Here is a 24,594-nt window from a genome sequence, read left to right on the forward strand (position 1 = left end):
TTTTTAAGTCTCTTAAATAGGTCCCCCCAGTCTTTATCGAGTGATTTACTTGTTGAAGAAATCAAGTTGTTTGTCTTATAGCATTTCCCACTGTTAAGAGTTTGCAGGTGTTACATCCTCTGGTCTAGTTTTATGTGTTCATCTGTTTGCATTTCCTGTAAATTGTTAATTGGATCCAGGGGTTTGACCAGATTCAGATTTGCTTTTGTCTTAGTTTTCTTTTCTTGGCCACGCCACTGTAAGTTTTGTGGGGTCTTAGTTCCCAGACCAGGGATGGAGCCCAGGCACCCTGCAGAGGAAGTACGCAGTCTTAACCATTGGATGACCAGGGAAATCTTTGTTTTGGTTTGGCTTGGTTTTTTGTTTGTTTGTTTGTTTTACTTTATAGGAAGTATTATGGCTTCTCATTAGAGACACGTAATGTCTGATTATCTCTTTTTTTCTGATTTTAGCAGCCCTTGTGGATCAGTGTTCCCATGTCAATCATTCTGTAGAGTTAAAAGAATAAAGCTATGAATATCCTCTGGTTACTATGACTTCTGTATTCTTTCACTTCTCAGGTCTTGTAAATATCCTATGAGGTAAAGAATTTTTAAATGTAGTACATGTAAGAGTAATTGGTTTCAAGTGACCTTTCAAAGCTGTTATCAAATAATTATAAAAGGGTTTCTTGAATTAAAAACAAGTTCATCTTTATTTTAATGGATTTTCACAAACTTGATTATTTGTGTTTTATACTTTATCAGGTTGTTCTTCCGATGTGTTAAAAGTAAAGCAGAGGGGAAGCAGTGGTGTGGAAATATCCCATGGCAGGTAGGAATTATTCATCTGTTTTCAGATCTGACTGTGTAAAGATGTTTAACCTGTGGGATCACCTGAAAAAAAGACCCTAAAGTCCATTATAAACTGATTGGTCTTCATCGTACTTTTTCTGAAAGACAGTTCTTTTCTTTCAGCAAGGTAGACCCTGTTGGGGCTCGTTATTCAAAGGACTATTTGGATCTTATTTTAACTTTTAATTTTATATTGGAGTATGGCTAGTTAACAAACAATGTTGTGATAGTTTCAGGTGAACAGTGAAGGGATTCAGTCACACATAAACATCTATCCATTCTATAGTTAATAGTAGCAGTGTTAGTTGCTCAGTTGTGTCTGACTCTTTTCGACCCCATGGACTATAGCCTACCAGGCTCCTCGGTCCATGGAATTTTCCAGGCAGGAATATTGGAGTGGGTAGCCATTCCCTTCTCCAGGGGATCTTCCCCACCCAGGGACTGAACCCAGGTCTCTTGCATTACAGGCAGATTCTTCACCATCTGAACCACCAGGGAAGCCCATTCTATAGTTAGCATTCTCCTATTTCGGGAAAAAATGTAAATTTACTTGACTAACCTCAGCATATATATATATATATATTTGGCTACTCTTATTTTAGTCGTAGCATGCAGGATCTTTAGTTGTGACATGTGGGATCTAGTTCACTCACCAGGGATCGAACCCAGACCCCCTGCATTGGGAGCATGAAGTCTTAGCCACCGGACCACCAGGGAAGTCCCAGCATGTTTTTATAGATTGATATCTACTTGATGTTTGTATAAACTGAGTGTAATTCATAAGCTTCTGGAATGTGAGAACTAGGAGAGACCCTGCAGATGTCTACTACCTGAAGAACTAGACTGAGGGAGGTCTTGAGACTTGTAGAGGGATAGCTTGGACGTAAGATTCTAGATTTGCACTGTGAAACCATCCTAAAGCCAAAATCAGAGCTGTTTAGAAGTGGGGAAAAGTTCATCTTGAGAGAGTCGTTTTCATGAAAAATACACATTGTGGCTATTAATATTGTTTAAACAGTTTGACCTGGACACTGCTTTTCCTTGAGACCTGTAAAAGCAGTGATCACAAACAGAGAAGGAACCAAGCATTGAAAGTACTGTTAAGAAATGAATACTTTGTGAGTTTGGCAGCCCTTTCTAGAGCAAGAAGTGACCCCAGGAACATTGAGAAAAACTGGACTGCTTTTACTGTGTTTCCATTTCCTCTGAAGAAAGGCATTCTAGGTGTGAAGGTTGCATTCATATTTTATATTAAGATTAGATTATTTCCTTTGTCTTTTAGGATCCTAATTCTAAAGAACATTCTGGAACCAGTAAGTCTCAGCTTGCCTCTGAGCCATCTCATTATCCTTCCAGCCAGCAGAGAAACCCGTTCAAGGTACTTGATAAGAATCAAGAACCATCTGTCTGGAAACACTTCATCAAAGGTGAAGATGAGGAAAAGACAGCTGAGAAGAAGCAAAGAGAAAAGGGAGATCCACTCCTGGATCAAAAGAAGGACCAGAAGCCAGAATCTAAGTGCTGGATGGAGAAAGAGCTCTCATCTGGCCTGGGAGTAAAGAAAAAACAGTCTGCAATTCAAGACAAGCAGCAAAGGGAGAAGACAGAGTTTCAGTGTGAAGCAAAGGAGATAGAAGGAATGCACAAAAAAAACCTTTTTGAGATGAAATCCAAACAGGTCCATGTGCTCAGAGAACCATCTGCATTTCAGGTGAAGTCAGATAGTGAGAGTCACTCTGCCCAAAAAGAATCAGAACCTCCGACAGAAGAGGAAACTAAGCCTTTGCCTCGAATTGTTCACACTCAACACTCAATAAGCCGGCCCCTGAAAGGGGAGCACCTCAACAAGGAGCACCCTAAGAGCTGGGAAGCTAGAGAAATAAAGACAGGGAATGACCCAAGCACACAGACCCTCCAAAAGAGTCTGCTCCAGGGCCATTTTCAGGCTCAGTTGGAGACCCGGGATATGCCTGCTCCAAAGGAACCAGCTGCTCAGCCTGCACCACTGGCCACAGGGCGTCCCGCAGGAGAGAAGGGAGACGCTGACACAAGCAGTGGTGACAGTGAGGAAGATGACGTTGTTTTTGTTTCGTCTAAACCAAGGAGCCCCTTACTCTTTGACTTGCCTCCAGACACACAGGAGAAGAAGAACCTTAAACTCCCTGGGCAGAGTGTGCAAAGAAAAGTTTCTTCTGCCTCAAGTGTTTCCAAGAAGGGAGAACCTTCAGACCCAACAGCCCAACGTGTGTTCCTCACAACACAACTGAAACAAAAGAAGGTAACTACTGCCTGTGTTTGCTTATAAGGTCAGAGCAGTGCTTGCTGTGGGCAGGTAAGGCACGCTACAAACAAGTGAAATACATTAATGTAAGGAAGGTCTCACAGGTGGACGTTTAGTTTCTGCCTTTCGCTGTGTTTATATGTTCAGGTTTGGTAGATCAGCTGGGTTTAGAAAGAAGAAAGGTTCTGGTTTTCACACATACAGCTAAAAGACTAATGTCACAGTTTTAGCTTTCTAGCTGTTTTAATCTGAAACTACCTTCTGACACCTCGAGAGGAGCAAGTGACCCATTTTATAGGATCTGTTTTCCAGAGCACACTGGCATCGGTGAATATCCAGGCTCTTCCAGACAAGGGTCAGAAGTTGTTCAAGCAAATTCAGGAGCTGGAGGAAGCTCTCAGTGCCCTGGCCCTCTCCCCAGAGCAAGGTAAAAGGGGTTCTGCCCTTGAACCCGCGGTTTGCATGAACTTCACGAGACATTCGAGAGCCATTTCGATAAAGAACAGGTTGGGGGACTTCCTTGGCTGTCCAGTGGTTAGGACTTCACCTTCCAATGAAGCGGGTGCAGGTTCAGTCCCTGATCGGGGAGCTGAGATCCCAGATGCCACGTGGCCCCGCACCCCCCAAAAAACCCAAAACATAAAAAGAGGAGCAATGTAACAAATTCAGTAAATACTTAAAATTTTAAAAAAATCTGAGAAACAATTCCTGACATTAAAAGAATAGGTTGATGCATTCACCTGCTCATCTTGTTGTCTGTTTCAGGGCTTCCTTTTAAGTTACATCTGTGACTGATAAAAGTTTCCTCCTATTTCCTGTGGATTGAAGTCTTTTCCCATTGTTTAAGAGGTGGTTTAAATGTCACACTCTGTAGGAAGCCTTCCCCTGCTCCTGGTGATCCCACTCTCTTGACCTCACCTCGCTCATAGAATTCCTTCAGTTCCCTGAGGTTAATCTGTTCTTCCCTGTGTTTTGAGCAGACACTAAGGAGGAGAGCAACGCTCAAGAACCTCGGCAGAGTGACCTCACCGAAGAGGCCACTGACCCTCCCCACTTGGTGCCTCCCAGACCCCTGCAGGGCCAGGATCGCTGGCCTCTGGGCTCTCGAGGACTGAAGGCTCCCCACCAGGAAGCTGCTGGAGGGTCTGGTCAGTGCTGTGCAGGTGAGATCCGAGGGCCTGACCCTGGGGGGAATAGCTACACCCTCAAGTTAAGTGCTGCCTCATAGATGCCATTGTGTCCATGAGAAGGGAGAAGCCATTCTGTGTTGCCTGTGTAATAAAGCTGGTGGTGCTCAGCTGAGTTTTTACACCGTGCAATTTAGATCTTCCTGAGAGCAGAGACTGTGTCTGCCCTGTTCACTGACCTTGTTCGTGGCCCATAATCAACCAGCTTGGTGGCCGGCATGTGGGAATCATCTACTAAATGTTTGTGAGTGAAAACTCAAACTCACATCATGAGGAGGAAGGCAAACCAGGGGATGTGTTTGTAGTCCTGTGTGTGTGGATGTGTGTGCGAGGAGGCAGAGCAGGGGAGTATGTGACCATGACCAATAGACCCACAGAGAGCAGTACCACCCTATTTAAATGAGCGTTTCCATCCTGAACTCTACAGACAACAGTGAATTCTGAAGCAGCCGCAGGAGAAGGATCCCCAGAAGAGCCTCAACTATGTAATATGATCATATGGTTTCCTGACCAGGACACAGGAACTTGGGTGGGCTGACAGCAATGAGAAAAGCAAAAGCCAGTTTTCTTCTGAGAACTGCTCAGGATGATGAAAGGAAAAGGAAAGAACAAAGAAGGCAGGAGAGAAGGGAGAAAAGTTGACAAGCAGTAGTCAGAAGAGGGTAAGGGATAGACAGGGTGCCATGTGACACAAAGATCCCTCTAAAAGGGCACAGAGAAAATGTACTTACATAGGTAAAATAGACAAGCAGCAAGACTATAGCACTGGGAGATCTTCTAATAAACTATCATGGAAAAGAATATATTAAAAAAATACACATAACCGAGTCACTTTGCTGTATGCTTAAAACTAACACAATGTTGTGAATTAACTACTTCCACTGAAACAAAAAAGAAAACATATTTAGTCCAGTGGCACAGCTTAGCCATGCTCCAGGCTGAAGAACACTGCTGCATGACAGCATCGGTTAGTCATCACCATGGTGATGGAGTTGCCTAGAGAAATTAAGGTGGATTATTAAGGTAAGAAGTTATGTAATATGTTTAGGAAAGAATCCCATTAAAATAGATTTTCATTTAAAAACGTTTTAACGTTTTAAGTGGATAATTAATTTTTATTCATCTAGAAATCTCTTATTTGGGTACTTCATCCCTAAATTTGCAAAAGGCTGATCGCCGAAGAATCGATGCTTTTGAACTGTGGTGTTGGAGAAGACTCTTGAGAGTCCCTTATACTGCAAGGAGATCAACCCTGGATGTTCATTGGAGGGACTGATGCTAAAGCTGAAACTGCAATACTTTGGCCACCTCATGCGACGAGTTGACTCACTGGAAAAGACTGTGATGCTGGGAAAGGTTGGGGGCGGGAGGAGAAGGGGACGACAGAGAATGAGATGGCTGGATGGCATCACCGACTCTGTGGACATGAGTTTGAGTGTACTCCGGGGGTTGGTGATGGACCGGGAGGCCTGGCGTGCTGTGATTCATGGGGTCGCGGAGAGTCGGACACGACTGAGCGACTGAACTGAACTGAACTGAAGGTGCTTGTATTTATTACCTAACCTTAGTAAAAGTTCTCTGTGTATTAATAGAATGACTGGTCTCCAACACTGAAGTATTCCCGGGGCAGTGCAGGCATCTTGGGATGTGCATATTTGGAGCTCTCTCTCTGCCTGAAGTTTGACAACTTCCTGTAGCTTGGTCTCTTCTATTGCTGGCTTTTCTTCTTGGAATCCAGCCCCAGGGCTCTTTTTCTCCAAAAATTCTGATGGTATTGTTTTCTCTTCCCCCTCTTCAAAGCTGAAAAAAAAAAAAAAAAAATATATATATATATATATAGATTATCTTATATTTTAATTATACTCTCTATTACTTTGTCCTTTATTAGAGCACTTGTTCATGTGAACTTTAAAAGACAGACATACAGAGAATGAGGCTGAAGGAGCCAGAGCGGCTAGGAGAATCTGGAGGCAAGAATTTTTAGCCCATAAAGATCCATCATCTGGCAAATAATGAATTGCCTTTTTGCAGCTCTGGTCAGGACATAATACTCGCAACTTCGATTTGTCTGCAGGCACTGTGAGCCAGAATGGCCTTCACGCAGTGTGGAAGATCACAAGTGAAGCCATTGATGAGCTCCATCGATCTCTTGAGTCGTGTCCTGGGGAGACCGCCATGGCAGAGGATCCAGCTGGGCTGAAGGTGAGCTGGGAAGGCCCGCAGGGCAGAGTATCCTGGATAATGCCCTAGCGCCCACGAGGAGGGGGACTGACCATTGGGAAAGTGCCTACCAGAGTGCCGTTCTTCGTTGTTTTTCTTTAAATAGTGCTTTTTGGTTTCTTTTTAAATTTACTATTTTAAAATTGAATTTATGTAGTTTTAGTTTTGGTTGCTCTGGGTCTTTGTTGCTGCACGTGAGCTTTCTCCAGTTGCATGAGGCGAGGGTGTGCTACTATTCCTTGAGGTGCATGGGCTTCTCATTGAGGTGGCTTCTTTTGTTTGGAGCATGGGCTCCAGGGTGTGGGCTTCAGTAGTTGTGGTGCTGGGCTTAGTTGCTCCACGACATGTGGAATCCTCCTGGACCAGGGATTGAAACTGTGTCCACTGCGTTGGCAAGTGAGTTCTTATCCACTCTGTCACCAGGGAAGTCCCAGAGAGCTGTTGTGATATATCTTTTCTACAAATCACACTCAAGTGGTTTCCCTTATGGTGTTTTCTTTTCTGTTTAGCAGTGAAAATAAAAAACACTTTTTTTTTCCTTAGCATCATTAAGTTACATGTCTGTAGCAGTAACAGATGCATTTATCATTTATTGAGCTTCAATAGGCGCCACAGGGATGCAGAAGAATTGCTGCTTTTAATGAACTAGTTGGAGTGAAAATGCATGTACAATCAATGTAAGATGATTAGACAATCATTGTTAAACAGAAAATCTTCATTGTCACATACTGTGAAGTGTATGCAAAGTACAAAGGCATTTGAAACAAAGGAAAAGTTTTTCTAGGTCAGCAGTATTATTTGTGCCTTAAAGAAACTGCAAGCCTTTAGATACGGTAGAAACCAACACTCCAGTGAGAGGGAGTGGTGGTCGGAGGGAAGATCAGATATTGATATTAATGAGTGATGATCAGGTAACAGCAGCACCTGAGCTGGGAGTGTAACTTAGCACAAAGAGTCTCTTGCTATGGAGCCTAGCACTGGTGGAGGAATTTAGACTAGGATAGCATAAGAGAGGAGAAGGCAATGGCACCCCACTCCAGTACTCTTGCCTGGAAAATCCCATGGACGGAGGAGCCTGGTGGGCTGCCATCTATGGGCTCGCACAGAGTCGACCGTGACTGAAGCGACTTAGCAGCAGCAGCAGCGTAAGAGAGGGCTTCGCTAGTAGCTCAGCTGGTAAAGAATCCACCCGCAATGCTGGAGACCCCGGTTTGATTCCTGGGTCAGAAAATTCCCCTGAAGAAGGGATAAGCTAACCACTCCAGTATTCTTGGGCTTCCCTGGTGGCTCAGATGGTAAAGAATCTGCAATGTGGGAGACCTGGGTTCGATCCCTGGATTGGGAAGATCCCCTGGAGGAGGGCATAGCAACCCACTCCAGTATTCTTGCCTGGAGAATCCCCATGGACAGAGGAGCCTGGTGGGCTACAGTCCATGGGGTCACAAAGAGTTGGACATGACTAAGCATAGCACAGCTTAAGAGATATTATGAAATCACTGTAGAAATTTGAGCAGGGATATTTTAAGAAGGTTATTTATGTCACAGAATTCCAGATAAACTGGAGGAAGGGAAGACTAGCAGGGAGGCCCCCAGTTAAAGGGCCGTCAATTTATGACTAGCACTGCATACTGAGACATTGCCGACAGAGAGGAGAGTCACACTGAAGAGATAACGAGGAATAGCCAGCCGAATGGCTGGTAGAAGTAGAGTGATTACTCAGAGATCTTGACTAGGACTGATTAAGCAGACAAAGCAGCATCCACCTGAGAGTGACAGAGGCGGCCCTTGATAGACAGGCTGGGCAGTTGGCGTGAGTGATAACTGCCCTGGGCAGGCCAGGACGCATGCTGACCCTCAGTGAGAGAGTGGAATCCGGGACTTCAAGGCGAAATGAGCAGCTTATGTGACAACTAGAATGTTGGGAGTGTCACTTACAGAAAATAAACGAGAGGAAGAGGGAGTCCATGTGGCCAGGCTCCAGCATAGCTTCTCATCAGGAATCGATACCTAACTTTCGGTTATTACCTTTGTCAGATCTCTTTGCTGCCGCACCAGAAGCAGGCATTAGCCTGGCTGCTGTGGCGGGAAAGCCAGAAGCCACGAGGAGGAATTTTGGGTGAGTCTCACGTTAGGATAAGAGCCCGCAAATGCATTGCTTTGTTCAGTCCTCTCAACAACTGTTGTGGGGAGCTACTCTTAACACCCTGTTTGACAGATGAGGAAACCGTAGCGTGGGAAGCTTAAGCCACGTGCTCTGGAGTAGTCAGGAAGCTTAAGCTGCACGCTCCAGAGTACATAGCCATAGCATCAGTCAGGAAACTTTAAGCCGTGCGCTCCAAAGTACACAGCCATAAGATCAGTCAGGAAGCTTAAACTGTGCGCTCCAGAGTACACAGCCATAGCATCAGTCAGGCAGCTTAAGCTGTGCACTCCAGAGTACACAGCCATAACATCAATCAGGAAGTTTAAGTTACGTTCTCCAGAGTACACAGCCATAGGATCTGTCAGGTCTTGGCTGCAGGCAGTAGAGACTGACTGGCTGATGAAGCAGAGAGAGGGTTTATTCTTGGGTGGCCCACAGAATCTTTGGAAGATGTGGAGGGCCAAGCTGGAGGCCATACTTCTGGGAGCAATGGCCAGAGTCAAGTTACCAATGGAATGTCCTGTGAGAACGATATGGCTGCTCCGTGCCATGGAGCAGTAGAGGAAAGCACCGCTCCCCAGAGCCACACACTGCTGTCTCCACCCCTTCCTGTTGAGAGGGCTTCACAAGGAGCCTCATCTTCTGAAGTTGCTCACATCTGAAACAAGGTCTGCTGTGAGTGTAAGTCTCTGTAGAGCCTGGGCTTGCTGCTGGTGCCTTAGCTACCGAAGAGGCAGGAAGCAAGTCAGGCTCTGCTTTGGAGCCTCATCACACTAAAAATTTCCAAGATGTTCAACTTCCAGAAAACATGACAGAGGTCCACTACAGCTAGTAAGTGGCTGTGTCTTGGTCCCCAAGATCACCTCCTGGTTGGATGATTTGCTAGAATGCACAGCATATAGTCATATGTTGCTGTTCCTTCGCTAAGTCGTGTCTGACTCTGTGACCCCATGGACTGCAGCACCCCAGGCTTCCCTGTCCTTCACCATCTCCCAGAGCTTGCTCAGACTCATGTCCATTGAGTTGATGGTTGGTGCTATCCAACCATCTCACCCTCTGTCGCCGCCCTCTTCTCCCACCATCAGTCTTTCCCAGCATCACATTCATGGGTGTAGTTTATTGCAGTCAAATAAACTGAATAAGAATTGAGTTATTTTGATTTGATCTAAATCAAAATCAGCGAGGGAAAAAGGCACATGGGGCACAGTCTAGGGGAAACCGGGTTCAGGTCCTGTCCCAGTGGAGTCACTCAGTGTGTACTTAATCTCCCAGCAGCAAGCTACGAAAACACAGGTAAAACGTTGCCAACCATGGAAGCTTGTTAGAGACTTGGCACCCAGGAATTTTACTGCGGGATAAAAACCCACATAGGCAGCTTCAGGCTGGCAGGTACTGAAATTCTAGATTCCCAGAGGGAAAGCAGGCATTCAGTGTACTGTGGATCCAAGCAGTTAAGGTGTAGTGAGCCACTCTTCCCAGTTGGGGAAGGGGGAACCCCTCCTGAAATGAGTTTCCACATGCTAGCCGAGAGCCAGCCTTGTAAGCTGGCCTTTCAAAGGAGAGTAGTCAGCTGCTTTGGTAACTCTTCTGCACAGTGGCAGAGCCAGAACTTGAACCAGAGCCCCTGCTGTGACATTTTACTTCTACGTGTGTCAGAATGTGTATTTAAACCGTTAAAAAGAAGATAATGCCATTTTATAGGGTGGAGAAGGAAATGGCAACCCACTCCAGTGTTCTTGCCTGGAGAATCCCAGGGATGGGGGAGCCTGGTGGGCTTCCGTCTATGGGGTCACACAGAGTCGGACACGACTGAAGTGACTTAGCAGCAGCAGCAGCAAATAGTAAATTGGATAAGCTCAGTAACTAGCACGATGATGGTACCCAAGAAATGCTAATTTATGACCTTCACTGATGAATAAGTTAAGGGGATGGAGACGACTGTCTTGAGTTAACTCTTAACTCCAGAATTGCAGTAGTAAAGTGGGTAGTAGGATATATCTCCTGGGACCTTTTTGCTTTTGCAGGGTAATAAATAAGAAGACTAGGCAACATCTGGAACTTCCCTAGTGGCTCAGATGGTAAAGAATATGCCAGCAATGTAGGAGACCTGAGTTTGATCCCTGGGTCAGGAAGATCCCCTGGAGAAGGGAATGACAACCCATTCCAGTATTCTTGCCTAGAAAATTCTATGGACAGAGGAGCCTGGTGGGCCACAGTCAAAGGGGTCGCAGAGCCAGACACGAATGAGACTAACATACACACGGGCAGCATCATCAAACTGGGAGAGATATCAGTGAATGTATTGGATAAGTAACAATAAAACACAGACTCGAAGAAGATCTAAATAATAAGTTTCAAATTTTACAGAGGTCATAATAAATGTCTGTGACCTAGATTGCAAAATAAATGGCAAGAGTTAGTGTTCATTTTAATAAGACAAAGACTTCATTAGAGGAGGCAAAGCATAGTGACTGGAGTGGTGCTGACAGCAGAGGGACCAGGCTGATATCTACCCCGGACTGCATCTCTTGATGTTGAACTGATTCCTTGCCCAAAGTAATCACCTCTCCTATTTTTGTTTTCATTTTCTAGCGGATGATATGGGGTTAGGAAAAACACTGACAATGATTGCACTCATCCTGACCCAAAAGAATCAAACGAAAAGCGAAGAAAAGGACAAAACCATGGCTTTGACTTGGCTTTCCAAAAATGGTATTCCAAAGTGTCTTGCTAGATTGCTGCTTCCTAAATCACGTGAGGCAGTGGGGAGTTTTTCAGCCATGAAAGGATGCCTTTGGTCATATTTAATTTTTTGGAAAACTGTTACTTTCCTATAGTATCATTTCTGACACTGAATATACTAACTAGAAGTGATCATTGTTTTCCTTTAAATATAAGGTTAGCTCGGCCTGTGATTAGAAACAGTTTTATGGTGGCAGCTAAAAGTCTAAAAATCTTAGTTTAAATGTAATGATTGTTTTTGTTAATGTTGAGAACATAATTACAGGGTAGACCCAAATAGTTAAAATATTATTTTTTGAAGGAAGATCTGTAACAAATTCAGACTTCAGCCACCATAGTAGCCAGTTTTCCATGTTTCTGAAATTCTAGAAATTTCCAGATTCTAGACAGTTTCTCTTATTTCTATCTCTGCTTTTAAAATGTAATAACTGTATAAGTACTTTAAAGGTCCTATATATTATATATAGATGGCACCACATGTAAACTGCATGTACACAAATACATTTCTCAGTTGGTTAGATAGTCAAAGAATCTGGCCGTCTGCTCTCAGGGCCTCCATTGACCACTGTTGCAGCTGGGTCCTCTGTCCCCGTGTGGAGCAGCAACCTGTGTGCCCATGCACAGGGGGCACAGGTACAAACACTCCATCACTATCTGGTTCTGGAGTAATGTTTGCTTATCCCAGAGGATTTGGTACTTATTCTTCAGTATGAATGTAATTAAGGTATGCTTTTCAAAGAAAAGTAATAATACTGCCCTCTAGTGAATCAATGAAGAGTTAGGAAATGACCCAGCTTCTATCTTCTCACCACTGGGAAAGTGCATTGGGGTTTTTTAAACTGAAATAATGTACTAGCCACTCTCCTCTCCCTTTTTAGTCTGTCTTCCACTTTTATATGGGAAAAGAAACAAATAATTGTTTTGAGTTAAAAAATTATTTTTTTCCAGTTCCTATTCTGCTTCATGCATACCTCATTTTATTGCATTTCACAAATAGTGTTTTACATGTTGAGGGTCTGTGTCAACCCTGTGGTTTTGGCACCGTTGTTCCACCAGCATTTCCTTACTTTATGTCTCCATATCACGCTTTGGTAATTCTTGGAATACTTCAAACCCTCCATCAGTAAAAAGATTACAAATGATGTTAGCACTGTCTAGCAATAAATATGTATTTTTAAATTAAACTATGTAACTTTTAAAAAAGTATTATACTATTGAACACTTAATAGACTATAATGTAGTGTAAACATAATTTTCATACGTGCTGGGAAACCGCAAAGTTTTGTGGGGCTCTCTTTATTGTGATATTCATTTTATTGCTGTGGTCTGGATCCCAGCCTGCAGTATCTCCAAAGTATAAGCTATATGTAGAAATACGAGCAACAGTTGTTAAAAATATTGATTAAATGAATAGACATCAGTCAAGGAAAAGAGGTAATGCCTTGAAGAAGTTAAAGCTATTTGATGAGTGTAACTAGGTGTTGATTTTTCCCCCGCTCTCAAGACTCCTCTGAGTTCACTTCTCATGGAACACTAATCATCTGTCCTGCTTCTCTGATCCATCATTGGAAAAATGAGGTGGAGAAACATGTGAGCCACAACAGATTAAGAGTCTGTCTCTATCATGGGCCAAACCGGAATCAACATGCAAAAGTGTAAGTGCAGAAATGTGGCCATCAATGTGAGGTGTTCAGCATCTTGTCTTAAGGGTCATGGTGGCCTTATGTGCTCTCTGATGTTTCATTTAATCAAGGCTAATGGTGTTTGTGAAGACCACAGGCACTGTCATCACCAAACAGCCTTCACCTGTGCTCAGGGATGCATCTTGAGAGACTGGTGTTCTGTTGCTATATCCTGTCACCGTTCTCAACAAGCTGCCATGCAAGTTAGCCTGCGATGCCTGAACTGCCAGCTAGGAAGTATCAGAGTTCCGCTGGTAAAAGGGATATGTCGCAGTTATTTCATGATTGAATATCTGATTCCAAATTCATTCTTTATCTGTTAGTGTAAATGGAGCCAACTCAGTCTTAACAGAGCATCTTGATGTAATATTAATGATTAGTTGATACATGCTAGTTAAATGTTTATGGCTGGATTTTTCATACGTGAATCATCTAAGAAGTTTAGATTCAAAAGTTTAGGATTAAACCTGACTGAATTCCTAAAGGGGGATATGACCAGGAAGGAGGAAAGAAAATGTTTCCCCAGATGGTGATTGTAGTCCTATTCTTTGTCTTTTGGTTTTAAAGGACCTGTTTTTTGTTCTTAATTACGATATGATGGTCTGGATTGAATACTTGCTGACCTAGTCAAGAACTGAGTTGTTTTTCCTTCTAAGTAATCTCTCTTCCCAACCTCTGATACTAGATATTTTATCTGTCAAAGAACAACACAGCAGTCTCTCGGGGGTGAATTGCAAGAATGGTGATCCTAAGTCTTAAGGGCACACCAGCTCTGATGACTGGTAGTCATTTCAGCAGACAAAAGGAGTCAGGGCAGTAGTGGCCATCTTGCACGCCTTCTCTGGCATGGAGTACTATAGATTTTTGTTTAGAAGTCAGTTCCATCTTATATGATCTGCATTTTGATTGTACTGGGTTTGGTGTTCTGAGTCTACTAATTGACTGATAGGACTCATTCTTAATCATACACCTTTGTATGATACTAAGGCAACAAGTAGGCATCACTGCCTCTCCAAATTCGCATGTCATCTTTATCAAAAGTATTTACTGAAGTTCTCTCAGGTACACAATATTAAGCTTCCTTGGAGAAAGATTTGTGCTTTTCATTAAGAATCTTTACATGTAAAGAGTATAGGCGAGGTGAGCTGAGAGTGTACAGCATGTATTTTTGTGCCCAAATATCAAAGCTAGATGAATGGGTTTTCACGAATCCATTACAGAACAGTGAGGAGAAGGCACCATTGATATAAGACGAACAGTACTTCAGAGGTTTCTTACTTCCTTGGGGCTTTAGAATCATCTGTGTCAAATTAACTAAATATTAAATTCCAGTCCTGCCCAACTTTCTGTTCTTGTCAGCTCTTATCAAGCTTAATTTGACCCCAGCCAGAGATGATCCTTCGTGACTTGGTTGGGAAGAGGGGGCTGTTTTAGTTGCAGTGAGTAGTCTGTAAAAATGACCAGTGGTAAGTGATAAGGAAGTCAAGTGTGTAAAATTTACCTCTTCAGGGTGTGTGTGTGAATTGACACAAATTAATGAGTGCTGCTGGAGGGATTTTTGTGAAGGCAGTCAACTCTGTCTTGCTTTGTCAGAGTCATGCTGGATGGCTTACCATTTGCTTTGTGTTGTATCTGCAGCCTCTCCACATATGACATCGTGATCACTACCTACAGCCTCCTGGCCAAGGAGATTCCCACAGTGAAACAAGACGAACAGATCCCAGGTGCAAACCCCAGTGTGGAGGTGAGGTGTGGACCCTGCTGGGGAAGTAGGGTCGGAACCGCAGATTGTTTAACAGGAGTCTTTTCACAGCATCAGAGATGGAAAGGTCCCCTCTACTGGGGTCATGAGCATTCACACTGCTTCTCCTGTGGAAACAGTTCTTTCCTCTGTCCCTTCTCTTTTACTGTAGACGTCCTCCTCAGTGCTGAAGGTGGAGATGCAGTTTGCTGTTTTTTAGAAATAATGACTACATTGCAGTTGTGCTGATCATGGTGTGAATATAGGGAAGCTTCACTTATTGCAGTGTTTGAGAGTCTTTGGGGTGTACTCTCAGGATGTGTTTTGTATTCAGTGTCAGGACTAGTATTTTGATATTAAGGCATTATTCCCTGCCTTTACTCCACCTCCCAGGAAAAGGGGTTGCAAAGAAAAAGGCTACAATGGACCAGAGGCTAAACAATAACCAGGGGAAGAAACCTAATGTTGCTGTGTCCAGGCTAGTCTCAGTTATGTAGAGGCTTTATTGCATAACTCTTATGGGCTTTTCCCCCCTGAAAATACAGTGTTGTTCCAAGACCTACTGTTTTCCATACACTTTTATTCTTAGTGCAATAGAACATTCACATGTATTTGGGGTGATCTCTAGAGTGCTGGATTCATGGACCTAATATTCCAGGTTCCAATGCAATATTGTACTTTGCAGCATGGGACTTTACTTCCATCACCAGTCACATCCACAACTGGGTGTTGTTTTTGCTTTGGCTCCACCTCTTCATTCTTTCTGGAGTTAGTTCTCCACTGATCTCCAGTAGCATATTGGGCACCTACCGACCTGGGGAGTTCATCTTTCAGTGTTCTATCTTTCTGCCTTTTCATGCTGTTCATGGGGTTCTCAAGGCAAGAATACTGAAGTAGTTTGCCATTGCCTTGTCTAGTGGACCACATTGCATCAGAACTCTCCACCATGAGTCGTCCATCTTGGGTGGCCCTAAACATCTTGGCTCTACACGGTATAGCCCTACACAGCATCGCTCATGGCTACACGGCATGGCTTGTTTCAAACAGGAGATGGCAAGAGTGAACATCAACATTTTAGGAATCAGTGAACTAAAATGGACTGGAATGGGTGAATTTAACTCAGATGACCATTATATCTACTACTGTGGGCGAGAATCCCTTTGAAGAAATGGAGTAGCCCTCATAGTCAACAGAAGAGTCTGAAATGCAGTACTTGGGTGCAGTCTCAAAAACGACAGAATGATCTCTGTTTCCAAGGCAAACCATTCAATATCACAGTAATCCAAGTCTATGCCCTAACAGGTAATGCTGAAGAAGCTGAAGTTCAACAATTCTGTGAAGACCTACAAGACCTTCTAGAACTGACACACAAAAAAGATGTTCTTTTCATTTTAGGGGACTGGAATGCAAAACTAGGAAGTCAAGAAACACCTGGAGTAACAGGCAAATTTGGCCTTGGAGTACAGAATGAAGCAGGGCAAAGCCCAACAGAGCTTTGCCAAGAGAACGCACTGGTCACAGCAAGCACCCTCTTCCAACAACACAAGAGAAGACTCTACACATGGACATCACCAGATGGTCAACACCGAAATCAGATTGATTATATTCTTTGCAGCCAAAGATGGAGAAGCTCTATACAATCAGCAAAAACAAGACCAGGAGCTGACTGTGGCTCAGATCATCAACTCCTTATTGCCAAATTAAGACTGAAATTGAAGAAAGTAGGGAAAACCACTAGACCATTCAAGTATGACCTAAATCAAATCCCTTACGATTATACAGTGCAAGTGAGAAATAGATTCAAGGGATTAGATCTGATAGAGTGCCTGAAGGACTATGGATGGAGGTCCGTGACACTGTACACGAGGCAGTGATCAAACCATCCCCAAGAGAAAGAAATGCAAAAAGGCAACATGGTTGTCTGAGGAGGCCTTGCAAATAGCTGAGAAAAGAAGAGAAGCAAAAGTCAAAGGAGAAAAGGAAAGATATACCCATTTGAATGTAGAGTTCCAAAGAATAGCAAGGAGAGATAAGAAAGCCTTCCTCCGTGATCAATGCAAAGAAATAGAGGAAAACAATAGAATGGGAAAGACTAGAGATCTCTTCAAGAAAATCTGAGATACCAAGGGAACATTTCATGCAAAGATGGGCTCGATAAAGGACAAAAATGGTGTAGACCTAACAGAAGCAGAAGACATTAAGAAGAGGTGGCAAGAATACACAGAAGAACTGTACAGAAAAGATCTTCATGACCCAGATAACCACAATGGTGTGATCACTCACCTAGAGCCAGACATCCTGGAATGCTAGCTCAGGTGGGCCTTAGGAAACATCACTATGAATAAAGCTAGTGGAGGTGATAGAATTCCAGTTGAGCTATTTCAAATCCTAAAAGATGATGCTGTGAAAGTGCTGCACTCAATATGCCAGCAAATTTGCAAAACTCAACAGTGGCCACAGAACTGGAAAAGGTCAGTCTTCATTCCAATCCCAAAGAAAGGCAATGCCAAAGAATGCTCGAACTACCACACAATTGCACTCATCTCACATGCTAGCAATGGCATCCCACTCCAGTACTCTTGCCTGGGAAATCCCATGGACAGAGGAGCCTGGAAGGCTGCAGTCCATGGGGTCGCTGAGGGTTGGACAAGACTGAGCGACTTCACTTTCACTTTCACACATCGGAGAAGGAAATGGCAACCCACTGCAGTGTTCTTGCCTGGAGAATCCCAGGGACGGGGGAGCCTGGTGGGCTGCCATCTATGGTGTCGCACAGAGTCGGACACGACTGAAGCGACTTAGCAGCAGCAGCAGCACATGCTAGCAAAGTAATGCTCAAAATTCTCCAAGCCAGGCTTCAACACTACTTGAAACGTGAACTTCTAGATGTTCAAGCTAGATTTAGAAAAGGCAGAGGAACCAGAGATCAAATTGCCAACACCTGCTGGATCATCCAAAAAACAAGAGAGTTCCAGAAAAACATCTACTGCTAAATTGACTATGCCAAAGCCTTTGACGGTGTGGATCACAGCAAACTGGAAAATTCTTCAAGAGTTGGGAATACCAGTCCATCTGACCTGCCTCCTGAGAAATCTGTATGCAGGTCAAGAGGCAATAGTTAGAACCAGACATGGAACAACAGATTGGTTCCAAATCGGGAAAGGAGTATGTCAAGGCTGTATATTGTCACCCTGCTTATTTAACATATATGCAGAATACATCATGTGAAATGCTGGCTTGGATGAAGTATAAGCTGAATCAAGATTGCCAGGAGAAATACCAATAACCTCAGATATGCAGATGACGCTACCCTTATGGCAGAAAACAAAGAAGAACTGAAGAGTCTTTTGATGAAAGTGAAAGAGGAGAGTGAAAAAGTTGGCTTAAAGCTCAGCATTCAGAAAACAAAGATCATGGCATCTGGTCCCATCACTTCATGTCATGTAGATGGGGAAACAATAGAAACAGTGAGAGACTTTATTTCTGGGGGCTCCAAAATCATTGCAGATGGTGACTGCAGCCATGAAATTAAAAGATGCTTACTCCTTGGAAGAAAAGCTATGGCCAACCTAGACAGCATATCAAAAAGCAGAGACATTACTTTACCAACAAAGGTCCATCTAGTCAAGGCTATGGTTTTTCCAGTGGTCATGTATGGATGTGAGAATTGGACTCTAAAGGAAGTTGAGTGCCTAAGAACTGATGCTTTTGAACTGTAGTGTTGGAGAAAACTCTTGAGAGTCCCTTGGATTGCAAGGAGATCCAACCAGTTCATCCTAAAGGAAATCAGTCCTGAATATTCATTGGAAGGACTGATGCTGAAGCTGAAACTCCAATACTTTGGCCACCTGATGTGAAGAACTGCCTCATTTGAAAAGACCCTGATCCTGGGAAAGATTGAAGGTGGGAGGAGAAGGGGACGACAGAGGATGAGATGGTTGGATCGCATCACCGACTGATGGACATGAATTAGTAAACTCCGGGAACTGGTGATGGACAGGGAATCCTGGTGTGCTGAAGTTCATAGGGTCACAAAGAGTTGGACACTACTGAGTGATTGAACTGACTAGAGTGCTCACCCATCTCATGACCAGCTCTGCCTTCTTTCAGATGATTAACTTTTCAGATTCCTCAATGGTTTCTCTTACCTTTCAAGTTGAAACCTTCATTCCTTTAAATAATTTCTTAGGCCTTGTACAGTCTTGCCCTTCCTGAGTGTCCCTTGTCCCCTACCCGTCTCCCTCCCTCCCAGGGGCACCCCATGCTCAGCTGTACCAAGGGCTGTACTTCCCTCCATACGCTGTTGTGTTGTTGAGCTGTTCTCCCTCTGAATGGAGTGCTTTTCTGCCCTCTGTGGTCAAATGCATCTCCTGGCACCTACTGCTGGCTTATACCTCAAAACTCTATGCATTCTGCAAATATTGAGTATCTTCCATGTACCAGATGCTATTTCAGGTATACAGCAGTGAGCAAGACCCACTAGATTCCTACTGTTCTGTATTAAATCATCTAGTAGGACTTGCTATATATACATTGTATATAATGATCTTTATGCTTGTTTTATTTTTTCTCCCCTGCTGGATTGTGAGCCCCTTGAAGAGAGGAAATGATCTTTGTGTCTGGCTTAGTATCTTACATGTAAAAGGAGACTTTTAGGGAATTTTCCTGGTGACCCAGGGGTTAAGACTCCACGCTTCCACTGCAGGGGGCATGGGTTTGATCTCTGATTGGGGAACTGAGATCACGTATGCTGTGTGGTATGGCCAAAAAAGAAAACAAAGTAGACTTTTAGTAAATTTTTAGTGAATTATTGTAAATTTAGGGAAAGTGAGTAAATATTTTATTGATTGAATGACTTTGCAGCCTTGACAGCTAGTGTATCCCTTACCTGTGGCCATTGCTTGAAAGTGGGTTGAAAGAATACAGAAAACTAAAGTTAGGAAGCATTTTACCCTTAAACATCTTATGCTCAACAATTGGGAAGTCAAGTGACTTGTTTATTTGTACTCATTGAGTTTCTGCTCTTGGTTTCTTAAGCTTAATCCTTATTTCAGTGTACCTGATCTAGGCCCTCAAACTTGAAGATAAGAGTGAGTCTTTTAAATTTGCTTATTTCCCCATATTGGCTGGAAGTCACACATGTTTTCCTATATTTTTGCTAGATTTCACTTGTGTTTCTTCCAGGGTACGTCATCACCTTTGCTTCAAGTACTGTGGGCTCGAATCATATTGGATGAAGCTCACAATGTTAAGAATCCCCGGGTACAGACTTCCATGGCTGTTTGTAAGCTCCAGGCCCAAACCCGTTGGGCTGTCACTGGAACCCCAATTCAGAACAACTTGTTGGACATGTATTCACTGCTGAAGTGAGTGAACTCTTTGAGATTAGGTAGATGTGAGCCCTGTTGGTAACCCTTCTTGATTATTTCATATCTCGTGTTGCCAGTGTGTACACCAGATTAGCATGTATAGCAGATGACAAATCTGTCAACATTTAAAGGACAAGGGAATTAATATTTATGAGAATATAATCTGTTGATTGACTGGCTGATACAGGACTTTTATGACATGCAGTTCTTCTATGTGGAAAAATACAGGACCAGATAAAGGAAACAAAAGTCACTTTCTTCACTCCTAGTATGTTTTGAGCTACTTTTGCTTTAAAACATATGGCCTGAGGTCAGGGCTATAATTTATTTGAAGCAAACTGAAAAGAATGCTTATTTTTAAATATTTGCTTTTATTTAAGTCAGCTCATAAGAGGATATGGAATTTCTATATTAGCCTTTGAACCTTTAGGAATGAATTCTAGCTATTGGTTATATGTCCTATTGTGATGATATAGACATTTTAATGGGAAAAGGCACATTTTTATAATGTGGTTTTATGATCTGGTTATTGACTTGGATCCTTTTGCTCTGTCTAGCAGAGCTTTGCTATGAAATTGACTTTTAACATTGATTGGGATGACATGTAAAACCTGATTTGCTTTTCATCTTATGTCTATCTTTGACTCTCTCCTCCATCCTCCCATGCTTCTTTCCTGTTCTCTGTCCTCTAATAAAAGATTTCTCCGTTGTTCTCCATTTGATGAGTTTAAGCTGTGGAAGAGTCAAGTAGACAATGGCTCAAAGAAAGGAGGAGAACGGTTAAATATCTTAACCAGGAGCCTTTTGCTGAGGAGAGCGAAGGACCAGCTGGACTCCACCGGCAAGCCCTTGGTAATCCCACTGACACTTGTCCCTGGGTGGATGTGGGGGGTCAGGAAGGAGGGTGACCATGGCCTTGACTCTGCTTGCACTGCAATGGCCTTTGCTTCAGGAGCTTCTGAGTCTCCTGTGTTCCCACACAGAGGCCCCAGTTGCTGTCCTGCCCCGGGTCGTAGCTGTCCTGTTTGGTGGTGTGTTAGAGCCATTCTGCTTTCAGGGGAGGGTGGGAGCTGCCGTCCAAGGTTGACTAGATTTCCAGTGTCAGCTCTGGGGAACGTGCTCCGTAACATTCAGTTAATTTGTGGAAGTTCATTTCATCTATTTTTGTCTTTTACTCTTCCAGGTGGTGCTGCCCCAGCGTAAATTTCAGTTGCACCATTTAAAACTCTCTGAAGACGAAGAGACTGTTTATAATGTCCTTTTTGCAAGATCGAGGTATGTGCTGTGAAGAAGCACCTTCTCACAGCTGTTGTTTTATTCTTGTTCTTGCTTGGGATTGAGTCAAGGTTCCTCTAACTGCAATTATGGTATTATTGACAAGTGAATATCTGTGTTCCTTTTTAAAAAAGCTCCCTTGTTCTCTCACCTCGCCCCCAGCTCACCTTTGTCTCATATACACAGTGAACTTGTTCTCCACTGGGTTTCTTGCACAGAAGTTCTAGGGTGTGCACACTGTCACCAGCTCTTTCTGTTCGTTGTGGGGCTATATTAGGAAAGTATTGGCCAACCTAGTACATCTGTTTGACCTTTGACCTGTTATCCAGCCTCTCACCAGAACTTTTAAGAAGCTGTTCATCAAATCTTCCAAAGTGATTAAGTTTTTCCTCTTTGTAGATCTTATATTTATTAATAAACATTTTAATATTAATCTTAACCAATAAATATTACTGTTACATATTTAATATTAAGTTGATATAGAATGTAACACTAATATTTTATAGTATCAATAAACTTGTTAATATTTATTAATCATTTTTAAATGGTTTAGCTTTTAAAGTAATTATTTTTATTACCTTTGGCCAGTGCTTGCTGTGAGCCTACCTTCATTTAACAAGTCCACTTTTCCACTTTTTTTAAAATGTATTTATTTATTTTTGGCTGTGGTGGGTCTTTGCTGTTGAATGCAGGCTTTCTCAGTTGGAGCAGTCAGGGGCTGCTCTTCCTTGTGGTGCACTGGTTTCTCCTTTCGGTGGTGTCTCTTGTTGCAGAGCACAGGCTCATGGGCTAAAGCATGCAGGCTCAGTAGTTGTGGCACACAGGCTTAGTTGCCCCACTGAATGTGGGATCTTCCCAGAGCAGGGACTGAACCCATGTCCCCTACATTGGCTGCTGCTGCTGCTAAGTCACTTCAGTTGTGTCCAACTCTGTGCGACCCCATAGACAGAAGCCCACCAGGCTCCCCCATCCCTGGGATTCTGGCAGGTGGATCCTTAACCACTGGACTACCAGGGAAGTCCAACAAGTCCACTTTTGTAATTTTTCAAGGTCCTAACACAGCAGTGACCATGGTAAACCTGTTTGGTCTTAGTGACCATTTTATGTGCATTTTGTTTCTTGATCTGAGGCAGGTTGGCTCTGCAGTACTATCTAAAAAGACATGAAAGTGGGAGCAGCCAATCTGGAAGAAGCCCTGACAATCCATTCAATAGAGGTGAGCAGTGAGACACTTGTAAATACAGAGACTCATGAAAATGTGGATGCAGATTTGGTAAACTTACAGAAATGGGGGGGGGTCGTGAATTCTTGATAGCAGAGACTTGCCCTTAGCTTGGAACCTCAAACTAAAGTAAAATATGATCTGCAAGCACCAGACGTGGTGATGTGAACTTGTTTTTAGTTATTTCTGAAATCTGTTTTATTAAAATGCAAATACAGTAGGTCTGTAGAGAAAATGAGTATTTCGTTTTTCTTCATTAGTAGAGAAGTGAGTTAAAACTGTGTTATTGAACCTCAGATCAAAGAAGGTTTCACATCTCCTCATTTAGTTCACCGTTCTCCCCTGTGTTTCTGTTTTAAACATTGTGCTATTTCCTGTGTCTGCTTTCCCTCTTGGAAGTGGCCCAGGAGTTTGGGTCCAGCGGGCCTGGGCCCTCCATGGCAGCCAGCTGGACGACATCCAGCACCGCCCACATACTGTCACAGCTGCTGAGGCTCCGCCAGTGCTGCTGCCACCTTTCTCTGCTGAAGTCGGTAAGCACAGTGCCTGTGTGGGACCCCCGAGGGGCTTCGGAGAAGTCCGCCTCAGTAGGAGGGCTCCAGTAACTGGGCTCCAGTCTGCTGGATCGAGGAAAATGGATTTGAGGGTATTTGGTATTTTGGTAGGGCAGCAAAGAGGAGACTGCTTATTTTACTGTATTTTGATCGTTAGTGATCTTGAGATAATTCCCATGATGTTGAGAACAGTTTTTATTATTTATTTTATTTTTTAAAATAGCTTTATTTTAGAATACAAAATAGTACCTCATTAAAAAGGAAACCATTTGTGAATACTTTGGTATTTTAGGGTGTCATAAAGCTAATAAGTCTAGTTATGAAAACTCAAGTATTTATACAATTGAAAAAGTTGTCTCTACAATGGATAGAGACACATTCATAATTAAGAAGAATATGTTACAGGAAGAACACTCTGACATAAATTGCAGCAATATGTTTTTGGATTTGTTCTCTAGAGTAATGGAAGTAAGAGCAAAAATAAACAAATGGGACCTAATTAAAAGCTTTTGCAAAGCAAAAAAAAAAAAAACAAGAAACCATAAACAAAATGAAAAGACAACCTATGGACTGCGAGAAAATGTTTGCAAACAATGCCACTGACTAGGGATTAATTTCCAAAATACACAAACAACTCATACAGCTAATATCAAAAAGCCAAACAACCCAGTCAAAAAATGGGCAGAAGATTCACATAGACATTTCTTCAAAGAAGACATACAGATGACCAACAGATACATTGAAAGATGCTCAATATTGCTAATTATTAGAGAAATGCAAATCAAAACCACAATGAGGTACCACCTTACACTGATCAGAATGGCTATCATTAAAAAGTCTACAAATAATGCTGGAGATGGTGTGGAGAGAAAGGAACCATTCTACCCTGTTGGTGAGAATGTAAATGGGTGCGGCCACTATGGAAAATAGCATGGAGGTTCCTTAAAAAGCTAAAAATAGAGTTACCACACCATCCAGCAATTGTACTCCTGGGCATATGGCAGGGAAAACTATTTCAAAAAGGTACATGCACCCCAGTGTTCATAGCAACACTATTTACAGTAGCCAAGATATAGAGGCAACCTGAATGTCCATCAACAGAATAATGGATAAAAAAGATGTGCTATGTATACATACATGTATATATGCACACATATGCATACATACATGCAATGAAATATTAGTTGAAAAAAAGAATGAAATAATGCCATTTGCAGAAACATGGATGGACCTAGCGAGTTCATATTAAGTAAGTAAGAGAAAGACAATTGCAATTCAAAAAGATGATATGGATGAACTTATTTACAAAACAGAAATAGTCTCACAAACATAGCAAACAAACTTA

At 42.8% G+C, this 24,594-nt stretch overlaps 1 protein-coding gene across 2 annotated transcripts in view; it reads left to right on the top strand.

Moving 5' to 3' along the window:
* TTF2 (transcription termination factor 2) overlaps positions 1–24,594 on the top strand; it is a 57,003-nt gene that overhangs the window by 18,528 nt on the left and 13,881 nt on the right. Inside the window, exons 4-17 of one of the 2 annotated variants that reach the window (XM_088835617.1) lie at positions 747–813; positions 2,116–3,111; positions 3,427–3,541; positions 4,092–4,277; positions 6,376–6,503; positions 8,556–8,637; positions 11,257–11,376; positions 12,911–13,061; positions 14,727–14,832; positions 20,014–20,195; positions 20,897–21,050; positions 21,382–21,473; positions 22,607–22,689; positions 23,095–23,228. In XM_088835617.1, coding sequence (XP_088691743.1) covers positions 747–813; positions 2,116–3,111; positions 3,427–3,541; positions 4,092–4,277; positions 6,376–6,503; positions 8,556–8,637; positions 11,257–11,376; positions 12,911–13,061; positions 14,727–14,832; positions 20,014–20,195; positions 20,897–21,050; positions 21,382–21,473; positions 22,607–22,689; positions 23,095–23,228 — 2,596 coding nt within the window. The remainder of the gene's footprint in view (positions 1–746; positions 814–2,115; positions 3,112–3,426; positions 3,542–4,091; positions 4,278–6,375; positions 6,504–8,555; positions 8,638–11,256; positions 11,377–12,910; positions 13,062–14,726; positions 14,833–20,013; positions 20,196–20,896; positions 21,051–21,381; positions 21,474–22,606; positions 22,690–23,094; positions 23,229–24,594) is intronic. The other variant, XM_055403782.2, reaches the window with a different exon arrangement.

Source organism: Moschus berezovskii, chromosome 4, assembly GCF_049115385.1.
Source record: "Moschus berezovskii isolate FMDL1 chromosome 4, NW_MosBer_1.0, whole genome shotgun sequence".
Lineage (NCBI taxonomy): Eukaryota > Metazoa > Chordata > Mammalia > Artiodactyla > Moschidae > Moschus > Moschus berezovskii.